The sequence below is a fragment of the Trichosurus vulpecula genome, chromosome 8 (assembly GCF_011100635.1).
Source record: "Trichosurus vulpecula isolate mTriVul1 chromosome 8, mTriVul1.pri, whole genome shotgun sequence".
NCBI classification, from domain to species: domain Eukaryota; kingdom Metazoa; phylum Chordata; class Mammalia; order Diprotodontia; family Phalangeridae; genus Trichosurus; species Trichosurus vulpecula.
Genome location: NC_050580.1, coordinates 199,251,329 through 199,274,472, shown reverse-complemented (window position 1 = coordinate 199,274,472; position 23,144 = coordinate 199,251,329). Strand labels below are relative to the sequence as shown.

Here is a 23,144-nt window from a genome sequence, read left to right as displayed (position 1 = left end):
TAGCACTGATTTAGAGGAATGAGGTGGGGCAGTGGCCTTGTGGGAGAGGAGTTGCTGACGCCAATGGGAAAGTCCTCAATAGTGTCTCACCACAGTGGGTTTGAGATTCCCCCTAAAGCTTTTTGATTGAGGAACTCTAAACTAAACTCTAAACTCTAAAAGTAAAACCACTCTACATAGTTTTCCTTATGCTGCTCGGTCCCTAAATTTCCCCTTTCTTTCCCCTGGCAGAGTGGGACACTAAAGATGGCCCTGCTGGATTATATCAAGCGCTGCCGTCCGGGAGACAGTGAGAAGCACAACATGATTGCTCTCTGCTTCAGCATGTGCCGGGAGATTGGGGAGAACCATGAAGCAGCTGCTCGCATCCAGCTTAAGCTGATTGAATCTCAGCCCTGGGGTGAGCAGAGCCTGAGGGCAACATAGTAGGGTGGTCTGGAGGGCTCCTAAAAAGCTTCAGAGATTAGCTGTTGACCAAGGCACAGGCTGTATTACACATCCTCAAATAAACAAAGGCGACCCTAAACTGGACTGTATCTGAAATGGGAGTGGGGTTTAGAAATCCTCTTAAACTTCTCCAGAGAAGCTACAGCCTGTCTTCATAGGACAGATACTTTGACTGAACCAACTAAGTTATTAGTTGGGAAGCTGAGTCACAAACACAGAATAAAGTTTGGGATTCCCAGCCTGTGTTTATGGCCAAAGAGTCTTTCTTGAAGCATCTAAGATATCCTCCTTCAGTCAGCCCAGTGAATGAGGGCTAGGGCATGACTATACTCAGAGACATGTGGGTACCCTTCAAGTCTTTTCTAATGCTGCCCAGAGGAAGTGAGTTAGTTCAGCATTAAGTAAGAGAGGAATGAGCCCATAGAGGAATACTTTGTGGACAAGATCAGATGAGTTCAAGTGCAGAGGTTTCAGGAAAACACTGGGAGCAATGGCAAATGGTAATTCACAAGTCCCCTTTTTCTTTGAAACAGAGGAATGTATTAAGGATGGGCCCCAGCTGAAACAGCTGCTGCTAAAAGCCCTGACTCTGATGTTGGATGCAGCGGAGAGTTATGCTAAGGTAACTATGCATGGCCTGTCCCAGGCAAGTCCGGTGGAACAACTGAGTGAAGGCCAAAAGTATGGCCAGGAGCCAATGCCAGGGAACAAGGAAAGGGCATGGGAAGATGTCATCTCTTTAGAATACTGTCTTTTCAAGCTAAATGTCCTCCCTAAAAAAATATTCATTATCTTAACGTCTTTCTCTCCCCACTCCTGCCCCACCTGACCTCCAGGATTCCTGTGTTCGTCAGGCTCTGCACTGTCACCGGCTTACAAAGCTGATAACGCTACAGATTCATTTTCTAAATACTGGCCAGAACACAATGCTCATCAATCTTAACAGGCAGAACCTGACAGACTGCATCATGGCCCTGCCTCGGTTCTATCAGGTGAAAGGGGGAGAAGGCTGGGTGAGGGATGGGGAGGATTTGAGAGGGAGAAGCCCCTGGGACCTTCAGGGCCTTCACTGCCATAATTGTTACTGCTTAGTATCAGAGGCCATGGCCAAGAAGGGCTTTTTGGCAGGGCTGAAGCCTATATTGAGGACAGAGACCTTGTTTGTTGGCTCTGAGCAAAACAGAAGTTCAAATGAGGTTGCTAGATATTGGTTAGGCAAGAATACCTTTTTTAAGTGTGTCAAGTGTCTGAGGCCGGCTTTGAGCTCAGGTCCTCCTGACTCCAGAGCAGGTGCTCTACTCACTGCGCCACCTAGCTGCCCCAGGCAAGAATACTCTTAAGGCTAGACCTAGCTTCTATCTAGCACCACAGGCAGTATTGGTGGAACTTCGTTACTCCAACAAGACTTAAACACCTTGGTTTCCCTCCTACTTGCTCAATACTTCCTTTCCTTCTGTGCCTCTCTACCCAACATGTACCACCCCACCCCACCCCCCCACATATCACTTAGCCTTTGGGGACATGAAAGTTTGCTGGCATCTGTGCTAAAATAAGGTAGACAATTCCAGTCATCATTGGGCCTTCTTCTGCAGTTATGAACCTGAAAGATGGCACATATTCATAGCTGGTTCTGGTCTGGAAGGGAATAGAGAAAATCCAAGACTGACATTGGGACCTTAGAATGTCTTAAGAGATGTTCCACCTGAATACCCAGCATTGTACCCATCCCCAGAACTTCACCACACTCTCATGGGGAGAAATTTGAGGGGCCCCACAGGAGAGTATTTCTGTTGTGAGGATAGGTTGAGGGTATTTGTGAAAGTTAAGCTTGGAGAATTTCATTTCATATAGGGTGAGCTGTGTGCTCTCAAGACTCTAGGCCTAATCCAGTTTCCCTTATAATCTATCCTATCTCTAAGTCTATGATTTTGCACTTAGTCGTTTAAACATTTCATTCTGAATTTATTCTGGGTGGTAATCCTAACTGGTATGCAGGAACCAGAAAGCATGGACTACACAGATCTTTGCTTCTTTCTTTCCTGATATTGATGTGTCACTACTTGTCAGTACTTCTCTGCAAAGGAGGTGATAGGAACTTTGCTTCTTGGCAGTTGGAGCAATAACTGAATAGGGAAGACAGAAAAGCCAATTAGATCAAGTGAAGCTGTGGATTCTATTGATTAAAACCTTCCCTTTGGGGATCAACCTTCTTGTTATACATATGAAGAAAATAAATTGACCTATAATTGAGACTTTTACCTTAAAAGCATTTCTGCTAAATGGAAGTTATAGCTTATAAAAGCTTTAAAAATAATCTTTTACTATTTTAATAGTAAAAGTAAATAAAAAGTAATAGTAAAAATAGTGAAAAGATTAAAAATATTTGGCATTCATTTATATTGTAAAAATCTCAAATTAATTAAATATCTTTAGTTCTATACTTTCTGATCATTTCCTTATCTTTTTTTTTAAGGCCTCTATTGTGGCTGAGGCCTATGACTTTGTCCCAGATTGGGCTGAAATTCTTTATCAACAAGTGATTCTAAAAGGTGACTTCAATTACCTGGAAGAATTTAAGCAGCAAAGGTTATTAAAAACCAACATATTTGAAGAGATTTCCAAGAAGTAAGTATTATAGAGCAGGCTGCCTTGTCAGACTCAAAGCAAGTAATGTAACAAATTGCTTAAAAAACACTCCTTTTGGTGACCCCCCCCCCCCCCCCCCCCGCTTCAGGTAAAAGACAAAAAGAAATTTGCTAAGACCTCTCACCTAGACTGCCTCATAGCACACATAGCATCTTGTGACTCCTTGCAAATGACTAAATAATTTTGTACTTAAAACAAGCAGCTTGCTGGAAAAGATTTAACTGCTGCTGAATTACATTAATAACGTAGATTTTGCCAAATAAATTTTAATGAAAATAAGCCCATTTTCTAATTGAGATGAACAAATGTTCATAAAACATTGATGGCATTGTCACTAATTTTTAAATGAAGTCATCTTTCTCTTGATTGTGCATTTGTAAAAGCACTATATATAGTTTCTGTGTATATATGTGTGTATACACACACACACACGCTCATGTTAATCCTTCTCTTCAGATTTAAACAGCACCAACCAACCGAGACAGTCACAAAGAACATGAAAAAGTTACTCTCACACTGTGAAGACGTCTACCTGCATTATAAGCTGGCATACGAGCACAAGTTTTATGATGTTGTAAATAAGCTTCTCAAGGAGCCTCAGACCGGATGTTGTCTGAATGACATGTTGGCAAATTAGACTGAGGCCAAGGAGAAATGACTTATCTGCTAGCATGTCTTGCAGTGGGCCAAGTCCTGTAGTGGAAACAGGCACTTCACACACCTACTTGGAACCACCCTGGTATGTTAACACAGAACATAGTTTCTGTCATTCATTACACATCACCCACAAGACAGACACTTCTAATAATGAAGTTTTTATTTAAAGGTAAACTGTTCAAGTTGGGTAGGTACGCATCTTTCTGTCAACATCTAGAATAAACTACTTCCAAGAGCCAGAAGTGGAAATGGATCTAATGCCCTTCTAAGACCCACAGACCATGTCAAAGAGAAGGTGCAATACCGATTAAGAATCTGTCTGCTGTTCAAAAGGTTTTCATACCTGTGAATAAATTTTATATAGCTAAAAACCATTTGTACCTTGTGTTGGAAATTTATGGTTTCCCCACAAGACTGGAATGCCTTCCCGTTTATTGCATGCTCTCACCCAATGTCTTAGAGAAGCATGGACAGTGGTTTTCTTCATATTGCATGCAATTAAGAGAAACCAATTCCATTTTACCATAGTTAAATCCCTGCCTCAGCTAGTTTTAAGGAGTTCATAACCAAAATTATTTAATAACTATTTATTTCAAGTTTCCTTTGCAGATATTTAAAAACGTTGAGAAAACCATAGGTTTCACCAGACTGCCAAAGGGTTCCTTGACAAAAACAGTTATGAACCCTTGCCTTAGAGGCTGGGCTGTTGTGGTCTCTTCCTAGTGCATTTTGAAATAGGCCAAATATGAAATATGTTCTATCCCTGTGACATAAAAAACCTAGAAAAGACAGAACTTTTGTGTTCTACCTCTTGTTTACAAAGACTTTTTGAGAACCTATTATAGTAGAACTCAATTCAACCACTTTGCTTCAATGGCTATAGAAAAAAAATGTGAAAGTTAAGCTTCTATCATATGTGTTCATAGGCATTTATACACTTAAATCATCCCTGTAAAGCTGCTGAGAGCTTCAAATTTAAGGGCTCTGTGAAAGAATGCTTCTTAAAAATAGTAGAGTATTTAAGCATTTAAAACCTCCAACATGTCAGAGTAATAAGTACCCCACAACTTTAGAGTTTCATTATCACAATAATGGCTTGACTCCTTAACAATGTGAGTCCCTCTCATAAAGCAGCAACAAACAAATCTTTGTTGGGCTTCTGTAACTACAGAAGAGAAATCTGTTCCATCCTCTCCACTTGATAGATTTTCTTCAATCAAAGGTAAACTTAGGTTGAAAAATCAAGTAAGCATCAGGACAGTTAAGTCTTTCCTGGGAGCTCACACAGAAAATGAAGTCCTCACAATAGTGATTTTATTAAATTAGTTGCTTTATAAAACATTGCAGATGTCATAATTGTTAACATAACAATTTACCAAACTGTAGTAACTGTTGCAGTTTGCTAAGCATGTTTGGAAAGGAAAGGAAATGCCAAAAACCCTGTCAGAGTTGTTGTTTCAGCCTAGGAGAACAAAAGAAGTTTTTGTTTCTCAGACATTTTAAAATCAGGCAGATAAAACAGGTCAAGAATTTCCCCCCTCTTTAAGAGCTGCATCAGTAGAAATATTCCGGTAAATATAAACTAGACTGTTTATACACTCGAAATACCACAAGTTGGATTTTGTCGAATGCAATAATGGAGACATTACCTCTGCGGCTTCAAGGTTGGTGGTTTTTGGTCATTTAATTTTTTAAAATGTCAAACTAGTAGCCATTTGAGGCACAGTATCCTTACTCTGAAATAAGCAGTCTTCTCTGCAATGTATTTAAAATCCTCACGCTCTACCTTAAGACAAAGCAATTTTAATACTAGGTGCACACCCATATGCCCTTGTTGCAAACTGCTTTTGTTGACAAGATATGAAGTAGTTCAAGGAGGTATGGTTAAGGCTGTATTATTGAATGGTGCTGGTAAATACTACATTTTTTTGTCACGTTGCAACTATTGTTTCCAATTTAGTGACTCTGCTGCCCTGGAACCAGATAGCAACAATGACAACATTATTAGGATTTCTTTTACTGTGATTTAGTAGCAACCAAGTTTCCCGATTTTAACCCCTTGGCAACAAGAACCAAGTTCCCCATTGCATTAGCACCTAAGTGTCAAGGGGTTAAGTAACCAGCACAAAGATACTGCACTTTTGATTGTAGCATTTGGCAGAACTGAAAGGAAAGGAAGTTGTGCTACATGTTGAAGGGACTGTGGGCAACAGAAGAAGACAATGGGGAGAAGATGAAATGTCACATGAAGTCTTCAAAGTCTTGCACGTATCCTCCGTCATAGCCACCGTAGTCTGCAAGATCATCTTTCATTGTAGCCTTTAACCCTCCTCCAGGAACCACACCTTTCTTCTTCTTCTTGGCTTTGCTTTGCTGAAGATGAGAGAGAATTCAATTAACTCAGTATTTGTTTTATAAGAATCCACTCTGAGGCAGTTTCTACACACCTATGCCTCAGGTGTCAGGGGAATCTGACTTTGAGCCACTGCCCACATAATTACCTACCTAACAAAATGCACTTAGGTACCTCAAACCCTATAACTATTCCAGCTCACAGAAGAATGCCAGCTGCCAAACTTCAAATTAGGGCAGTCTCTATTAAGACCCCTGAAATACGCACAATCTGTACTGGAATGGAGGCATTTAGTCAGATGCCAGGTAAGTACATGTGTTTTTGCTTGGAACTAGAGTTCTGTTAAAGTAGGACACCATCAGGGTATTTGAACATACGGAGAAGCAATTTCTGGCCAGGTACAGTATTAAGCTACAACTGTAAACTATTTTCTCCCCACTTCTTATGTAGGTGAGATTTCATACCACTGTAATAAACAGAGAGAGCACATCTTTTCAATTTAGGGTTTCTTTTTTGAAAGTGAATCAGGAGCAGTTAGGTGGCGCAGTGAGTAGAACACCAGCCCTGAGTCAGGAGGACCCGAGTTCAAATCACTTGACATACTTACTAGCTGTGTGACCTTGGGCAAGTCACTTAACCCCAATTGCCCTGCCTTCCCCCCTCCTCCAAAAAAAAGGGAATCAGCTACCCATCTTTTACTTTTTTTTTCTGAAATCTTTAAGCATATAAGAATTCAACTGCTATACAAGAAAATACAGCTATCTTTTGACTTACCTTTTCTTGTTTCTGTTTTTCACTGCATAGCACTGTCAATGAATTGGTAATCTTTTTCAAGTCATCAATTTCCACTTAAAAAAGAAAGAAGGAAACTTTAGTTTGCAAAGATGAAAGATTTGAACAAGAAACATCAAGATACACAGAATGAGACATAAATTTTTGGATATGGCCAATTTGAGAATTTGTTTTCCTTGATTTACAAGGATTTTCTTTTACTATTGTTTAAGGGAGAAAAAAAATAATTAGCAAGATCAAACAGGACACAATAGCAAATAAGTGATCCAGAAACCAGTGTCTGAGTCTAATAATGTCTTCTAGGCTTCTTCCAGAAGCATTAGAGAAAGATCTGTATCTAAAAGTTTGTTTTTAAAACATTGACTCTTATTCATCATCTTTTCTTCTCTCAGAAGTCAACATAAGAAGCACAATTATATAAAAAACAACAAACATAATGTTTTATTAGCTACTATGACACCAAGATTTCTTTTCAGGAAGCCACTGTAAAACATATTAACAAGCTGACCTCAGCAACATGCCACAAGCATAACCACCTGTTGCTCCTGGCTGTGTTTGTAAAAGATTCCTAAAATAAACCCTAACCGAGTTAGTTTTAAGTCATCAAAATCACTTCTGTATTCTCGCACCACTACGGTTTTGAATTAAAACCATTTTTTAAAGAGCCAAAACTGTTACTTACATGAAATACACACATCTCGAACTAATGCTTCCAAGAAACTGGCATAATACAGAGATTTTTCATACTGTGTAATTTTATCTTTTAGTAACTTGCCAAACTCTGTGAAGTCATCTCTTGAAGAGGGGTTCATGGCATCTATACCACAGATTGTGTTATTAACACCTGTAAGAGAAAATAAGTGAAAATGCTAGTTGAGGAGCTGTCAGAAAAAGCTTCCTAGTTGCCCAAATTCCAAATTAGAGGGAAAGGTTTATTCACATTGACCGAGTACATGCAGCCCAAGGTAAAAAGGGGAGTTAAAAAAAACAGTAAAGCAAAGAATAGTTTTCTGAAAACAGAAACCTAACTCTAAAAGCTAAACAGGTTAAAAATGGAAAACTGAGTATGCAGGGTATGCCATAGCTTTTTAATTTAAAATTAAGACTGTATGAAATGACACAAATTATAATTTGTAATTATGACCATAAGCTACAATTTACAAAGCTTTCACAAAAAGTGAAATTTCAAGTGAAGTAACATAATGGTAAATAGTAAAATCACTTCTGACTGCTACACTAAGTGCTTCTTTCCCACTATCTCTACCTTTCCTCCCTAAAACACTGTATTTAGTGTGGGATTTTTTTTGCCTTTTAACTGCACTTTCCTCCCCCCAAAAAATCAGCAATTAATTTAAACCATGAAACTTCTCAAACTTCTATAAAACAATCTTCTCTAAGATAATGCTATACCCCTATAATTAGATCGTGACTTAAAGCTACCAGCCTACACCACGGTTACAGCAGAGGTGTCAAATGGGGCCTTATATTTCTGAAATGTCCTAAACTAGAATAAAAAGTAATTGGAAAATCTCTAACAAAATAAAAAATGAAATCAAACATAGATAATGTTAATGTGTAGTTTTCTAACTCAATATGCAGCCCACAGGGATGGTTTAATGGCCATTTCTATTTGAGGTTGACACCACTGGTTTACAAGAATATCCATAATAATTCAGTTGGGATTGTTAAGAGTTCACAATTATCCAAAGCATTTTCCATGGAAAAAAGAATAGTGACTGACTCATCAGTCCCCTTTGCATCATTCATGGTGTTACAGCATTCAGGAGTTGGAAGGGAACATTTACAGAACATTTTATTCCATCCCCCTCATTTTACAAATGAAAAAAACTGAGGCCATGAGAGAGAGGTAAAGTCACTTGAATGCCACAGTCTTAGAACTTATCAAACCTGGATTTGACCTCAACTTTTCTGACTCAAAATTCAGCACTAGCCTTGAGCTAACACATCTGAAGAACAGGGGAAAAATAATAAGGGAAACAAGAAGGGTAACAATGTACCTAAAAGACACCTCATCCCACCCACAAGGTGTGGAGTTTCAAATTAACTCAGCAACCATTTATAAGTACTGCCTAGAGAGACAAAGATGAACAAGAATTTTGTCTTCAAGACTCTTACAGTTCAGTAAGAGGACGTAGTAAGACATAAATACAAATTACTGTAAAACAAATCAAATGTGATAAGAAGAGGTTCAGAAAGGAATACTCAATTTCTGGTGTTATCAAGAAAGGTTTCATGAAATAAATGGTCCCTCAAGTTTCAACAAGGAGAGATTAGGAAGGGATGTGTTCCAGGCATGAAAGATCAGGATATTAGGTTAGAAATCTAATTTGGATGAAAATGTTTGAAGAAGAATATAAAATAAGAATGGAAATGTAAATTCAGAATTAAATTGTAAAAAAAAAAAAGGTGACATCATAAAAGAGACAAGTTGGGTTTTACATTGTCCAAGAAACAGATGAAAGTTTGAACTAAGATTGGTGGCAAAATAAATGGAAAGTACTATGCAAATGAGACACAGTAGTAGAAGAACATGGCAACTGATTAGATATGGAAGGTGGAAGAGGAAGGTCTAAAGAATGGTTCCTTTATTTTGTATAGTGGAATCATCAGCAGAAACCAGAAAGTTTGGAGGAAGGGCAGCTTTCAAGAGGTAAATGACTTCAGTTCTGGAATGTTTTACAGAACCAATTGAGACTCTTAAATCAAGTGTACAGGTGGTGAAACCTTGCCCACTGATCTTTGTGAGAAATGAGGTCCATAGCTCACTCTGTAGCTGCTAGTCTTGTTCTACCTGTACATCAATTTCCCTTATAGTTAGTTTCTGGTATAGCAAAGGAACATGAGGAGCAGTCTTTCAACAGACTCCTGGATTATGGCTACAGTCACATCTGTGCCAAATAGATTTGAACATTTCTTCCCCTACCAAAAGCACGGTGGTAAAAGGAGGAAACAGAGTTGGTAGCAGGGAAGGACAGAGAGAAATCCCTTGAACTAATAGACATTCATGTATCTTCTTTCCTAGCAAAGACAACAGAACAGACAGGCTTATTGCCAGCTTATTATTTAAGACTTTAAAGCAACATACCTTCCATTTCGTACACCTACAACTTTTAAACAACTGCACACAAATGTGATCAAAGCATACAAATTACTGCATTTCAATCCAATGATCCTTTTTATTTAATATTCTTTCATTTGGTGCCCAAAGCATAGTTAATTTGAAACTAGATTATTCATCTAAAGCACTAAATCTAAGAGATCTCAAAGTAGGCCAATACTTTGGCTAATATTTAAATAAACTAGACTCAGATCTCCAGAGAAAGGAATGCTTCCCAATATCATTGTGTAAATGCTAGTGTTTTCATACAGATCTGGTCTGATAACATGCAGGTGTGTGCAATCAGCTTACCAAACGTTTCTTTTGCTAATTCAAGGTCCGCCTCTTCCTGTAATTTCTTTAGCCGTAGTTTATCTGCTAATTGTTCTTCTGGTGTAAGCTCTTTAGATTCTTCAGGCTCTTCCAACTATAACGCAGACAGGTATGAAAATATTGTTTAAGAGAAAGGAGTTCATTCATATCTTTCATGGATATCTATGCATCTGTGATTTACAGCACTAAAGAAAAATGCCCTAGAAGTACAACTGCAACATTTTGTTACTAATGGAGAAAACAAGCAAATTAGAAAACCTGATTATTTAATGATGTCCATAGTTTTGACACCAAGTGGTCCTTTATACTGTCTGGCTGAGTGGAATGTAAAAGGTATCCATGTTGACATAGATCTCTAATAGATAGGCTACGCATATGTAGTATCCAGAAAGAGGGACAATCCTGCCTCCACAACACCCTTTAGGGATTTTCAGCTATTTTTTGTAATCACTCATCATCAGAAGTGAGAGTATCTTATCCTAATTTAACAAACTTAATATAATCTGGTTAAAGTTCCTTTGGCATGTACTGTGATGGAGACAACAAATAAAATGCCAAAATATCACAAATTTATTCTGACCAAATAAAGGGGCCAATGTAACAGGAATGCTTTACATTATACCCTGAATTACTTGATTCTATTCCCTGGGATGTTATAATTTTATGTATAATTACATTTACATAGAGATAAATTGTCCAAAAGCATTTCTGAAATATTTCTAACACCATCTCCAATGACCAAAGAATAAAATACATCAATGTCTATATGTCACAGAAATGGGTGCCTTTTACATTTCACTCAGCAAGCACAATGCAGATAATGAACAATAAATGCTAGAACTGCAGACAATGGCAGAGACCACTGAATAGTTAGTCATGACTGTTCCAGCAGGTCCGTGAAAATGTTTAATTCTGTGTTTTTCCAGAACTGAAAACTAAATTCAAGCAAACCTACCTCCTAAAGGATCAATTTTAAATGAAGGGTTCTGTGTTTTCCTGACATTTCCACTAGACGTTATTTGAACTGATATGAAACTTTTTGCTCTAGAAAATCAGTACTTACCCTTTTCTTAATTTCTTCTTGTCTTTTCTTCTGTTGCCGTTCTTTCTCTTTGATTTTTTCTGCTATTTTCTTCTTTTCTGAAACTTTTGTTTCTAAAAACACAGAACTTTCACAATCAGACAACTCTTTTGTTTTAAATGCATACCATGGCATCATAATGCTACAGCTTTTCATCTTATAAAAGCGGAACCCACATTGGGCACCACACAAGATAAAGAGCCTAAAACCAAAACCCTCTCAAAGTCCATAAGGATGACTTTGTGCTATATGGGAACATGGAAAAACTTATTTTCCTGAAAGGGTCAAATATCAAGCATTTGGAGAAAATGAGATTATAAGCAAGAAAGTATACTGAGGAAATGGACCGGGGGGGGGGGGGGTGCAGCACACAAGAGGTGGCTGGTTTCTGAATTTTAAGGTTTTCGATTGGATGCTTTTACTATAAGCCAGTAAATACTCTGGAAGGTCACCAAGACACCTCACCAAGAATGGAAGGGAGCCCCAATGGCTCACCTGGTTTTACCTCTGTCTCCTCTTTTTTTTCTTCATCATCATCATCCCAGTTTTCCTAAAGAGAAAAACCTGCATTAGCTGAATTATTAAGCTGACGAGACAATCAAGCCAAAGTTAATAGTCTGTCTCTTGAATTGATTCACAATAGGTCTTAAATCTTAAGAATTTGGACAACCTGCCTATCTCTCAATATTCTGAAGATCAATTATGAACCTTTCCACTTAAAGAAAATAATATTTGACATTTATATAGCAGAACAGACCAAATTCCATTATACAAACTACACACCAATACACACCCCGTCCCTAAAGTTATTTCCAAATCTTAGACAACTACCATATTTTATATTTGTAGTCCAGCTTACCTAAACTCAAAGAAACATCACCAAGTTGGTCAGCCGGTGGTAACATTTTTGGCTACAGCAATTCTCAAGGTGAGACATTTTATATAATACAATTTGATTAAAAAATAGACCGTGCTTTACAAGCCACTGGAATTATTTAACCTATTTAAAAATGAATACTTAAAGCTGAACAAGTAGTGATAGTAATACTTAAGGTCACAATTATAATGCCAAAAGCTATTCATTATTAAAAAAAAAAACACTCCTAAACCTGTATAGAACATTGGAAAGGCTCCTTGAATGTGTCACCTCCAGTCCCAGGATAGTCACTAAGCAATCCCAAAACTAAAAATAGCATTGTTATCTGGCAGAATTAAAAAAACAAAGAAACTTGCTACAGAGAACTTGGAGAGCAAAGCTGTAGAATTATCTCTCTTCCCACCACCCAGCTGGACGTCTCTGATTCCTCCAACTTGCCCACAGCAATCTCATCATGGAGAAATATCATCATCCAAGAAGAATCTAATCAGCCTCAGCAGTCACACCTCATCAGTGCCCTCTGATTGAAGAGTATACTTATACTCTTATGTACTTAGAGGAAGCAGATAGAACACCTAGAGCACTAGGTCTGGAAGCTGATGGTCAGTCATTTTTCACTTATATCTGACCCTTTGTGATCTCATTTGGTGCTTTCTTGGCAGAGATACTGGAGGGATTTGCCATTTCCTTCTCCAGCTCATCTTACAGATGAGGAACTGAAGCAAACAAGGTTAAGTGACTTACTCAGGGTCAACTAATAAGTGTCTAAGGCCAGATTTGAATTCAGGAAGGTGAGTCTCCTTGACTCCAGGACATGACTAAAACAACTGAACAACAACATAGACCTCTATCTCCCACCTGGCTACTCTTCCTTTTGAACTTCTCTCACCCATACTCCCAGAAATCTTATCACTGGAAACGTCATTATCCTGGAAGAATGAAATCAAGTCTTGGTATTCACACATCATCAGTACTCTGGCCCTGAACCAAGAACTCCAAAACCCTATTTCTCATCCTGTGTCTTAGCTGGCTACACTCCCTTTGGAAATCTTTCATTTATCATGCTATTCTCTATCATCACTTTTCTGCTTTCTTTTCTCTTCCCCCATTAGACTGTATGCTCCTTGAGGACAGAGATTTTCTTTTTTGCATTTGTATCCCCAGCTGCTTTAATAAATATTTACTGACTATGAAGTAGGGAGGCAAGTCTGTAAATCGTCAACCTTCAAGGTGGGCAAACAGTGATTAATAAAGTTAAGGTGAAGGACAAGGAATGAAAGGTGTAATTAGTTAATTACTGGTAAAGGCTTAAACAAGTAATATGCTGCAACAATGACGTCAAGCCTCTCATTTTATAATACAACTAAAAATCTAAATGCATTCTAGGAAAACAAGCCAAACAAGACAGACTGCTTTTTCAATTCTCAGTAAAACCTATAGTTAGATGATCAAATAGTCTGATTATGAGGTGATGCCATTCAGTTGTGGTAGACTCAGTTTAGAACTCTTTCACACCTTGTGACAAAAAAAAGTCATCGTTCTAACAGACTCCAGGCAAACTAACTGGCCATTATCTGAACTATTCACAACAATCAACTTTTACATCACCTCACCTCTTTGGTAAAGTCAAGTTCTGATGGGGTCCAAATCAGTCTCATGAGTACCAAAACAACTTAGCTAAGCAAATTACACAATGGATTTAGGCAATATCATTATGAAGAAGTTGCATTTACTCAAAAGGTGATAACTTTCTATACATTACATCCATCCAAAATGGAAGTTCTCCAACACTTTAAACAACCTGAATTCTGAATAGCCACAAAGTTCCTCTTGAAGAATCACTGCAAACAGACCTATGATGTCTGTTTTGAGGCTTAACTGGGGGCCCCTGGCTTTGCTATGAGCTCTCTAGCAACTAGACAAAGGGAAAAGTAAAAGGCTCTGTTCCAGGTGAAGGGAGAAAATTCAATAAAGGGGGATAAGTTAGGAAGGAGCAATATATAGTTAGTCTTTCACAACATGAGTATCGTGGCAGGGTTTTACATGATACACACGTGGCCTATGCTGAATTGCTTGCCTTCTTAGGGAGGGTGAGTGGGGACGAAAGGAGGGAGAGAATTTGGAACTCAAGGTTTTAAAAACAGATGTTCAAAAACAAAAAAAAAGTTTTTGCATGAAACTAGGAAATAAGATACGCAGGCAATGGGGTGTAGAAATTTATCTTGCCCTAGAAGGAAGGGAAAAGGGGATTTGAGGGGAGTGGGGTGACAGAAGGGAGGGATACGCCATCTTGGAGTGGGCGGGAGGGTAGAAATGGGAAGAAAATTTGTAATTCAAACTCTTGTGAAAATCAATGCTGAAAACTAAATATATTAAATAAATGAAAAAAAATTTTAAAAAAAGGCTCTGTTCCAACTCCTCTGGCCCCCACGGTGTTTTTAGGCTTACAGTCAGGCAGGATGGGGCTCACCTGAGAGTTCATAGCATAGAGTTCTGAATAGGAAATCCTATATCACAGCCGTGCCTAACTCTCAGCCACATCTCTGCTCCCTTTACCTAAATGTTAATTCAGCAATCTCTATTTTCCACTAATTTTTAAGATTAGTTCAATTTCCCTTGGTATCATGGCACCAATTTGAAGCACTCAGTAAACAGCACAGACAGTACAGATAGTATCATCCTCTCCTTCAGGTACCTCATAAATCAGTCCTTCAATGTCCTCACAATTGTTACTGCCTCTAACATGGATCTCTATATTTATTGGTCGAATGAGGCTACTTTCCCTATCTTTGTTCTCCATTTCTATCTCTTCTGTCATTTTGGTCCTCTTCAACACAACCAACCAATCTCTAAGCACCTGAAGTACTATAATTATTAGGGGCCTAGTGAGGTGTTACACTATCTTTGATGGGAGAAAAGTTTAGAAAAATGGTTTTTGCCCATCTTTTTCATTTTCTTCTGTTTGAAGTCATTCTTCCATGCTTATCCCTGAAAGTTCATGGGATGTCTTGGCTTAGTTAGATATCCTACCATACACCTGTTTTGAGAAATGATAATGCTATAACTGATCATCCTTCATAAGATCTTGCAGATAAGTTTATATTCTACTCCAATTTGCTTTTGATACACGGTTTGCTGACCAAAGCACTTTCTTGACTTTTGTTCTCTTGTTGTAGTAATTAACTTAATATTGGTTTATCTTTTGGGGCTGCTTTTATAAATGCTGATCTCAGTTCTGGCAAGTCAACAGTTCTGTTGTACACACCACATCAAAAATAAGTCTTTTCCTGTTAAAAAGTACAGTGTCTTCTATCCATAACATTATCATTCAAGACTCCTTTGAAAGACCTTTTATCAACAGAAATAACCCTGTTTAATGACCCTCTGATACTAAACATTACACAAGACATAGAACAGAGAAATGCACGCTCACTAAATGTGTTTCCCACTGGGATGGAGGAGATCCAGAGGAGAAGAATTCCCTGTCGATAAGGTCATCCTCCAGATACTTCTATTTGAGGATGGGGTTATGATGATCATGTCAACCCCTAGAATACTGCAAAACCTCCGGCCTGTCCAACCACACAAGACTAAGTGGACAACATATATCTATTTCCCAGATTTCAACATGCACCTGAAGAGATGCTTTAAAGACCTTGGGCTGGAGTCTTTCAGGAAATTGTGAAGTTCCTTTACTGACATTAAGATTCCCATGAAAGCAAAGGCCCAAACTAACATTTTTGGCACTGCCATATAAGGGATACACGGAACATCATGCCTCTGAAGAAGTGAAGAATGTCATACATTGAAGAGGCCCATAGTGGGTGTAAGCAGGCCAGAAATATAACTAATAAGGAACTCCAAAGAAAAGCAGTAAACGACATCATCAAGCAAATGTATGAAAGGAAGAGAAAATGAGGGTGGTCATGTGACAAGAGCAAAGGCTGATAGATGGACAGTGAGTGGTTCAACTTGTGTGATACTGCAAGTGAGGAAGGCTTCCAACGCACTGAGTGGATCCTTTATGGCAAACTTTGGTAGAAAAAAGACAATAGTTACAAGGGATGGGCAGGCGTGGATGGGCTGCTATCTGTATTGCTGGAGCGAACTCCCAAATGGATGAGATCACAGATTATTTGGGTATCTGAATTTTATGAGTGTGAGTAACTAGAAGGCCAATTTGCCTGTCTAGTCTAGAAAGGTGGACTGAGGTCAGGCTGTCTATGCTTTAAATACCAGGAATTTATATTCTATCACAGAGGTAAGAGGGAGCCCATGGAGTTCCAGGGTAGGGAGGAAGAAGAATGTGTGACAAGTCAGACCTGTACTTTGGCAGGCATGCAGAGGATTGGTATGGATAGACACTTCTGAGTCAGGGAGACCAATGAGAATGACATTGAAATAGTGCAGATGCGGTAGGGTAGTGGCTGTTTAATTGGAAAAAAAAGAGGACAGATGTCAGATATTGTGCAGAAAGAAACGACAAAATTTGGAAAATATTTGGATATATGGAATGAATGGAAGTGAGGAGTGGGAGATAATACTGAGGTTGCAAACTTGGATAACTAGAAGGATGGCAGTATCTTGGACAGAAATGAGAGTTCAAACAGGGGAAGAGTTTTGGAGAAAGATAACATAATGAGATCCATGACACAGACTGAAACCCATCCATGACTGCTCATCCTGTGCAACTCACTGTTCCACTCAAAATTTTTAAAAGGGAGGGGAGGTAGGGGGAAAAGAACTAGATTCTTTACTCACCAGTCCCACTGCCAGAGGGCACAAAGCTCAGAGGATGCATATGGTAGTTTCAACATGATAAAAGGAAAGAGATAAAAGGGGGGAAGAGAGGGAATTTTCCTAATCACAATCTAGGCAACTATAGCTATGTGTGCCTAGGTTGGGGGTTGGAAAACCATGGTTCCTTTCTCAGCAGATCATTCATCTCAAACCCTGGGCCTTACCTCCATTTACTATTCTATATTTCTGTATTTCCACAGTGCATAATCATCGAAAGGACCCACTTCTGTATTTTCTGTTCTAACATCAATTCTTTTTAAATACTTAGATTGGTGGTATGTCCAAAATTCGCTGCTTAGGTCATAATATCATCCACCATCAGTAAGCATGGCTACCACTGCCATTCTACAAGAGTGTGGCCTGAAGTCTGTTTAAAGGATTAGAGGAACAGAGTGATGATGGTCAGAGACCAAGTTGGCCCTCCAATTCTGAACACAACAAAAGGTTTAATCACTCTTGCCATCTTACTAAATCAGCAGGTACCTGAAAGGATTTTTAAAAATTCAAACACATGTAAGCAGATAAATGTTCTTTCTTGCTCCTACTGGAATAAGTCATTTCTTTATTGGTTGCCCTCTTTTCCCTTGGGCCTTAAGGGGAACCCAAACCTTTGAGAAGCACCAAAAAACTTTTCCAGGATACCGCAGGTCTTCCAAAAGGGACTGTTCAGGACAATCCTGGACCTCACCAGCAGCTTCATTCCCCATCCCACCCCGCCCTTTAAAAAGTTTTATTTCAACGAACAAGTATTTATTTTCTCTCCCTCCCATCTCAGCCCTCCAACGAAAAAATACAAAACTCCTGTAACAAATATGCATAGTAAAGCAATACAAATTCCCACACTGTCCATATCCAAAAATCTATGTCTCATTCTGCCTCTCCCAGAGGGTGTAGCATGCTTCCCCATTTGTTCTCTGAAATCATGGTTGGTCACTGAATTCATCAGAGATCTTAAGTCCATTAGAGTTGTTTGTTTTTGCAATATCGTACTGTATAAATTGTTCTCCTAGTTCTGCTCAGTTCACTCTGCATCAGAATTCAAGTCTCCCCAGGTTTCTCTGAAATCATCCCCTTTTTAATTCTTACTGCACAACAGTATTCCATTATGTTTCTATCATGATCTGTTCAGCCATTCCCAAACTGATGGACACCCTTTTAGTTTCCAGTTCTGTCACATCAAACATATTTTGTACACATGGGCCCCTTTCCTCCTTCTGTGATTTCTTTAAGGGTACAAGCCCAGTAGACATATCGCTGGGTCAAAGGATGTGCAGTTTAGTTACTTTTCCAGCCCAGTCCAAATCAGCATCTTCATTTCACAACAAATTTCTGATTCTTTCCCTATTATAAACTTACATTCTCAGGATTAATTATACCTATGCTGAACCCAAGGGGTAAAGGGGCATTTGCCTTATTAAACTCTACTCTTGTTTATTTCAACAAATACATATGGAACTTTTCTCACATGTAAAATGCTCACTAAACTCTAAGATTCCATAGTGTTCCACAATGGCCAATGCTTATATTTCTTACATTGGCTAAGTAGTATCAAAAATCAAGTCTATGAACATTAAACAAGTGAACTCTTTGTATAAGCCACAACTGAAAAAGAGATAGGTAAATACTAGTCCACAAAAATTTACTTTGGAAATGGCTAGAAGTATACACTGAAATGATCTGCCTCTTGGCAGAATGCCCACCTCCCTAGTATTTCCAGGTAATCTCACATTTCTCTGAAACACATCCCACTTTCTTTAGATTACTGCTTTAGAACCTTGAAGAAGTTTCTAATTCTGGTAACTTTAAAATTACAGACTAACTGGAGCAAGGTTCTTGATTCGCAAAAGCAAGGAAAAGAGTTCAAGATGGAGAAGCAGAAAGAATCTCTCATCAATTCTTCAGCATCACTTTAAATCTTGTTAAGGAAAAAAAAGCACAGTGCTTGAAACAGTTCTATGCACTGTGGATAAGTTTCCCTAAATTAATGGTGGGAAACCAAATTTCTTGGTGGGAAAATCCTACTACTCAACAGGCAATGAATTTGCTGATTAAGAAGATGGAATCCTGCCTCAGACACTTGACACACTTACTAGCTGTGTGACCTTGGGCTAGTCACTTAACCCCAATTGCTCTGCCTTCCCCCCTCCAAAAAAAAAAAAAGAATAAAGCAACTGTCATCATACTCACCCTATCAGCCAGCCCACCCATCCAGGTAGCCCCAAGAAATGTTGATATCTCTATGACATATGGTAACCTAAGAATTCCACCTCCATTTTTCTCCCTTGCCATCAGAAGATGGAATATGGTGCTTTCTACCTGGCCAGTAAAGCCCAGAGCAGGCATCAATGCACCAAAAATTTAGCATAAACGTTTGTTTTTACTTATGAAGGACCACAAGCTTTCTCTTTGTGAGGCAGAATTCCACATAAGTATACAAAGCAGTCAGCTGCAGAACAGGTTTTAGAAAAGACAAGAATAACTAATATAATTCAGCGTCTGCTGTGAAAGCTGAGAGTATAGTACTACCTACAAATCCCCCAGCTGCCTTTCTCAGGATGTTACAAAGTGACATTTAAAACCCCACATAAATCTATACGGTTAAACCCTAGTTCATGAAGAAATGGTTCCAGTTCTACTACAGATTTTGGCTTGGAGGCCCATTTCACCAGAAATTCAGGCTTTGCATCTTCTAAGTTTTACATCTATCCCACTCAGTTAGCTAGCATGACACTGACACTGGTCAAAGACTAACATTGTACCTCAGCAACTTGGTGTCAGCAGGACCAATTAACTGACAATCTTCAACTCTACTTTGGTGTTATCAATAACCTTTAATTTTTCAACATTTTCTGAATAAGCAAGAGTTCAATACAAATGACAACCTGTAATACTTTCAGTTAGAACATAAAATCTGCACTTAATAGAAACTACGATCAGACCAATACTGCATCCTCCAAAAGTCCTAGATACTCTAAAGGAGAACTTGACAAATTTTGTGAGCTAGGCTGTCAAAAGTATTTAACATTTTGGGTCAACCACAATCAACCAAACTATAAAACCCCCAAACTCTCCTCATGAATATTTATATTTTACTATAATAGTAACTTGAAAAGTGGTCCCCACTACTGGATAATTCAGCTCAGAGAGCAATAGGAGCAGCATGGAGGCTCTTTGAGATTCTCAATCACTACCATACCACAAACTTCTTAGTTTGGGGTCCAACTGCTAGTACACATTTGGGGGAGTGCTATGTGGGGAAGACTGCATATCTGACAGTCATTAGGGTCCCAAGAATTAACATGTGGTAAGTTCCTCCCTTAATTGTTTTCAGAGGCTCCATTAAGACCCTTCTATATGACCCCAATAACCCTGATTTGAGACTAAGCTCTAAAGCCCAATGGCAATATGTTGCCCCTACACCCCTCTCCCCTTTTTGTTCTTTGAAAGATGACAAATTCATCTGGCTCCTACATTTTTGGAAAGGCTCCAAAATCAAAGCAAATGTGCTAAGTCCTGCTTAGAGCACTAAAGTACATTACATTAACTAGAAACAAATAATTGCTAACTAAATGAAAGCGGGTTCTATATTGGTTTACAACTTCGCTCAATCTAGGCTTTTTGTTTTGATGCTGAAAGTGAATTAAGATGAAGAGACAACTAACCCTAAGTACTCCATGGAAGACATTCAAGGAATCTTTATAATGCAGTAGAATCAATAGTATACTTGTTTTAAGACTACACACCAGAATATAAAAACATTTCTATAAAGGTTAACAAAACCCAAATGTCATTTCAACATTGCATCAAGGGGCTACAATTTCTTCAACATGTGTGGGAACGTCCTCCACCAACGCAATTCATGTATAATTTATAGTCTTAAGAGGATGACTTGCCCATGACAGGAGGGCTTTGAACCCTGGTCTAACTAGAAAGTCCAACACTATTCTATCACTGCCTTTCAATGACAGTCATATGGTTAAAAAATAAGTCCTACATCAATTCTCTGGTCAGTTTAAAAAACTTTTATTTTTACCTAAGTGGGTTTAGCAAGTGGGGAAAAAACCAAAAGCTAGTTAAAGTACACAGCACCATTTTGTTTACTTCTAGTTCTTTTCTTCCCATCATTCTTAAAATTCTTTTAACTTTTCCTCTAATTCTTCCTTTTGTTAACCTTGCCTCACTTCCACTGCTAAATTTTTTTTCTAAATTGCAACAGACATTGCCCAGAGTTAAAGAATAGTAAAAGATACACGTTTTACAGTATGTTAAAGTGTGTTTGGCCACTTGGCCACAGTAAGGATGAATCAATTCTGGTGGGAAAAGATGAAATAAACTCAAATTTAGCTTCATCACCTAGAAAGGAGTCCTCACTGCCCTTTCACCGCTCCAATATCCAAATATTACATGTTTTCATTCCATCTGGGTTTTTGTGTTTTTCATGGGTATCATAAATAAGCCCTCCTGCCAACTCTCCATTTCTCACGTTGCCTGCGTGAACTGCTCAGGGCCCTTATTACTTCTTCCAGCTGCTTGTATATTTCATTGCTTAATTCCTTCGCTGGAGAAGAGAGAAGCCGAGGTCTTCATTTTTGTTTCTAAATAGCTCTGGTAAATGGTTTGATAAGAGACTGAAGCTGATCTCTCAAAATAACTTCACATATGTAAATTCATCGATCCTATCAGCTGCTCCTTAGAATCTGCTGCCAATCACATACGCCTACCTACAAGACTGGAAACTTCGGGGCCCTTGAAGTGAGTTACTACTAATGACCGCGACTGTGTAGAAAGAGGTCAGGTGAAGACTCTTCCCCAGGATTCCCAGATGGAACATGCCCTGGGCCTCAACCTTCCAACCAACCCCCCTTTCCGGAAAGTCATCTGGGAGCAGACCTGCGGGCCGGGCTGACCGGGTAGTCAGTCACCTCGACTAGCTACTTGGCGGGCGACGGACTCCCCCGGCCTGGTATGAAGGGCACTCGGTGAAATGGGGTCGGGCCGCAGCCGTCCCGGAGCAGAGGGCTAAACAGAGCAGGCCGCGGCCGCGTGTCTCTGGCCCGGGTATCCGGGGGTGGGAGGGGGAAGGACGGACGGGATGGCGCGCCCCGGCCCGGAGTGGGGGCCTGGGGAGGCAAAGGCACCACTACCCGGAAACGACGGCCCGCCCTGGTCGCAGGCCGGGATCGGAACTCCGGGCCCAAAGGGACGGGGCTCCCCCCCGCGCCCCCGCCCCGGCCGCCATCGCACACCTTTCCTCTCCCTCTTCCCTCCACCGCTCCCTCCGCCAGTCCCGGTCCGGCCTCGTGCCCACCTTGACGTCGTCATCCTCATCCTCGCCCTCCCAGCGGTCCCCGCCGGCCGCGCCCCCCGCCTTCCGCACCGGCTCCTCCACCGAGAACGTGTCCGCGTCTACGGAAGGGAGGGAGAGAGAGAGCCACGTTAGGCACTAGTCGCGTACGGGCAAAAGACACAGAGCCACCCCTCCCCCCACTCCACTCCATCCCCGGCACGTCCCCTTACCCCAGGAGTCCGAGTCCCCCGCCGCCGCCGCCATCTCGGGCCGGGTGTGTGTGAGTGCGAGAGCGAGAGAAGGGAGAAGGAGAGCGCGAGAGGGCGGGTGGTGAGTCACCGAATAGCTTCTCGCTGGCCAACGCGGGGCACGCCGGGACGGCGGCGGAGCGTCAGGCCCAGGCCCAAGACCCCGCCCGAGGCCCCGCCTCTCACAAGCCGCGGGAATTAGGCGCGCCGAGCGGACTGAGCTCCGCCTCCCTCCGGGCGGGGAGAGGGCGGGACCAGGCCGTACGAAAGAAGAGGGCGGAGGAGGCGGGGCTTCAGGTGGGCCAGGTGGAGCAACTGACTGGCTACTGGGAGAGGGGCCAAGACACTACCCTTACACACACACATACACACGTACACGTACACACACACAATCACTGGGAAAGCCCCTTTCTCAATTGCACACGCACAAATCCTACTTCGAGGAACGCCTCTTGCTCACATGGCCCTTACATCACAAGCACCCCTCTACACAAGAAGCACCGCT

General features: G+C 40.2%; 2 protein-coding genes across 4 annotated transcripts in view; one reads left to right on the top strand and one right to left on the bottom strand.

Moving 5' to 3' along the window:
* Positions 1-4,124, top strand: part of SPG11 (SPG11 vesicle trafficking associated, spatacsin) — a 78,150-nt gene extending 74,026 nt beyond the window's left edge. For all 3 annotated transcript variants that reach the window (XM_036736449.1, XM_036736450.1, XM_036736451.1), the window contains 5 exons: positions 232-400; positions 981-1,069; positions 1,284-1,439; positions 2,921-3,072; positions 3,550-4,124. In XM_036736449.1, the coding sequence (XP_036592344.1) occupies positions 232-400; positions 981-1,069; positions 1,284-1,439; positions 2,921-3,072; positions 3,550-3,730 (747 nt within the window). In that variant the 3' untranslated portion in view covers positions 3,731-4,124. The remainder of the gene's footprint in view (positions 1-231; positions 401-980; positions 1,070-1,283; positions 1,440-2,920; positions 3,073-3,549) is intronic.
* A 918-nt stretch (positions 4,125-5,042) lies between these two features.
* Positions 5,043-22,764, bottom strand: EIF3J (eukaryotic translation initiation factor 3 subunit J). The gene is made up of 8 exons (XM_036736452.1): positions 22,622-22,764; positions 22,413-22,510; positions 11,923-11,977; positions 11,410-11,501; positions 10,326-10,440; positions 7,578-7,739; positions 6,878-6,951; positions 5,043-6,123 (listed from the first exon to the last, which is right to left on the bottom strand). Exons 1-8 carry the CDS (start codon positions 22,653-22,655, stop codon positions 5,992-5,994), a joined length of 762 nt encoding a protein of 253 aa, XP_036592347.1. The 5' UTR covers positions 22,656-22,764; the 3' UTR covers positions 5,043-5,991.
* Between the last annotated feature and the right edge of the window lie 380 nt (positions 22,765-23,144).